General features: G+C 49.6%; 1 protein-coding gene across 1 annotated transcript in view; it reads left to right on the plus strand.

Moving 5' to 3' along the window:
• The window catches only part of atp11a (ATPase phospholipid transporting 11A), an 83,184-nt gene that overhangs the window by 44,658 nt on the left and 36,026 nt on the right, over positions 1 to 2,500 (plus strand). The window contains 4 exon segments of the mRNA XM_062527227.1: positions 613 to 716; positions 822 to 872; positions 1,304 to 1,368; positions 2,006 to 2,087. Of these exon segments, the coding sequence (XP_062383211.1) occupies positions 613 to 716; positions 822 to 872; positions 1,304 to 1,368; positions 2,006 to 2,087 (302 nt within the window).

The following is a 2,500-nucleotide window of genomic DNA, read 5'->3' on the forward strand; positions in this document are numbered from 1 at the left end:
TCAATTGAAGTATGACTATAAATAGAGATGTAGATAAATAATGCATGCTAAACATGTTTTAAGTAAAAGTAATTACCACCGTAACCCAAAGGGCTGGACTATTTTCAAAACTCAAGACGAAACAAGAGCATTGCTACAAAATAATTGTTAGCTAGGTCCTAATTGACGGTTGGTTGATTAATTGATTAATTGATTAATTACATAGCCCCTGGCTAAGCCCTGGTCGTTAGGCTTGGACCCAGTGGGGAGGTTATTGATGTAATGTAGAGTTCAGCTGAAGCTCAGCTGCAGAGCGTTCATTAGAGTGAGGATGTGATAAATAGCAAGCCGCTGTGAGCGTGTGTGTGTGTGTGTGTGTGTGTGTGTGTGTGTGTGTGTGTGTGTGTGTGTGTGTGTGTGTGTGTGTGTGAGTTAGTGTAGTTCACATTAAAATGGCATCTGATGATCTGAATGTCTGTTCACATTTGAGTGCATTTCTCTCTATGCTTGTGTGTGCTTGTGCTTCTCTGTTTATTGTGTTCTATATCTATATCTGTACTTTAGTGGGCTATATCTATATCTGTACTTTAGTGTGCTAGACTTGACCTTCGACCTCTCTTTCTCGCTCCTCAGACCCTCTATGCGGTGCAAGACACAAAGGCCTTCAACACCGAGGAGGAGATCGACACCATACAGGCCACCATTGAATGTGAACAACCACAGCCAGACCTCTACAAGTGAGTCTCTCACACACACACACACACACACACACACACACTTCTATTCTGCATGGCAAGGGATATCCACTGACCTTTGTTCTCCCTCTCTTTCTCCGGATTTAGATTTGTGGGGCGCATCAATATTTATCTGGAGCGAGAGGAGCCCATCGCCAGGTAAATCCATACGGGGAAATTGGGTCATAATTAACAGTCGCCTGCTCTGTGCTCTTGTGCTGTGTGGGGGGGGGGGGGGGGGGCAGGGTTAGCATTGCTGTATGGGGGGGGGACAGGGTTAGCAGTGCTGTGGGGGGGGGGGGCAGGGTTAGCAGTGGCTCTGTGCTCTTGTGCTGTGGGGGGGGGGCGGGGGGGGTTCTCATCGTCCTATCCTATACTTCATTTTATCACGTCTTTTGTTAGCTACACATTATTTGTTTATTACATTATGATAACCTTGTTATTGCAGTAATGTTTGTTGTACATATTATGTGTTTATTACATCACGATAACCTTGTTTTTGCAGTAGTTTTTGTTGTTGTTGTTGTTGTTGATCTGATGTTGTTGTTGAAATGATCTTGTAAACGAGTGTTGTCATGTTCCGTCACCAGGCCGCTGGGCTCGGAGAACCTGCTGCTGCGTGGTGCTACGCTAAAGAACACGGAGTACATCTACGGTGAGAACCCGGGGGAGAAGTCCGCAGCGTTATGTCACTCTGGGGGCAGTGCAGCACACACACACACACACACACACACACTCCCCTTTCTGTGATTAAACCAGTCACTGAAGCTTGGAATGGGCCGGTTAATTGCTGCCGTGGACAGAGAGGCCCACTGCAGTATGAGAGAGCACTGTAGCACGCAGGAGAGGGGCTGCTACACGAGACCGCGCGCACACACTGCTATTGGCTACACGAGACCGCGCGCACACGCTGCTATTGGCTACACGAGACCGCGCGCACACACTGCTATTGGCTACACGAGACCGCGCGCACACACTGCTATTGGCTACATGAGACCGCGCGTACACGCTGCTATTGGCTACACGAGACCGCACGTACACGCTGCTATTGGCTACACGAGACCGCACGTACACACTGCTATTGGCTACTCGAGACCGCGTACACACTGCTATTGGCTACACGAGACCGCGCGCACACGCTGCTATTGGATACACGAGACCACGCGTTTTTGGGAATGTATTTGTGTGTGTGTGTGTGTGTGTGTGTGTGCTTGAGCGCGTGTGTGTGTGTGTGTGTGTGTGTATATGTGTGTCTTGTGTGTGTCTAATCACCAGTGTGTTTCCTCCCCCAGCGGTGGCCATCTACACGGGCATGGAGACCAAGATGGCGCTCAACTACCAGTCCAAATCCCAGAAGCGCTCAGCAGTAGAAAAGTAAGGGCATGTGACCTGGTCTGTGTGAGGGGGGGAGGGCAGCCAGCTGTGTCTGTGTCTGTGTCTGTGTCTGTGTCTGTGTCTGTGTCTGTGTCTGTGTCTGTGTCTGTGTCTGTGTCTGTGTCTGTGTCTGTGGCTGTGGCTGTTTCTGTGTCTGTGTCTGTGTCTGTCCCGCCTTGTTACTTCATGTCCCCGCCTTGTCTGTTGGGCCTGTAGCACTTCTGTACATTGATTGGCACGGTGTAGATCGTGTGTCTGTGTGTCTGTGTGTGCTGTGTTCTGTGTGCTGTGTGTGCAGTTTCCTCTTGTCAGCGGTTTTCTCCTCCAAAGCTTTTGCATCCCATAGACTTGTGAGGCACGAGGGTGTGGGGGGGTGCTGACGGCTTTATGTGGACTGCAGTTAAATGTGGAGA

This window comes from Sardina pilchardus, chromosome 23, assembly GCF_963854185.1.
Source record: "Sardina pilchardus chromosome 23, fSarPil1.1, whole genome shotgun sequence".
Lineage (NCBI taxonomy): Eukaryota > Metazoa > Chordata > Actinopteri > Clupeiformes > Clupeidae > Sardina > Sardina pilchardus.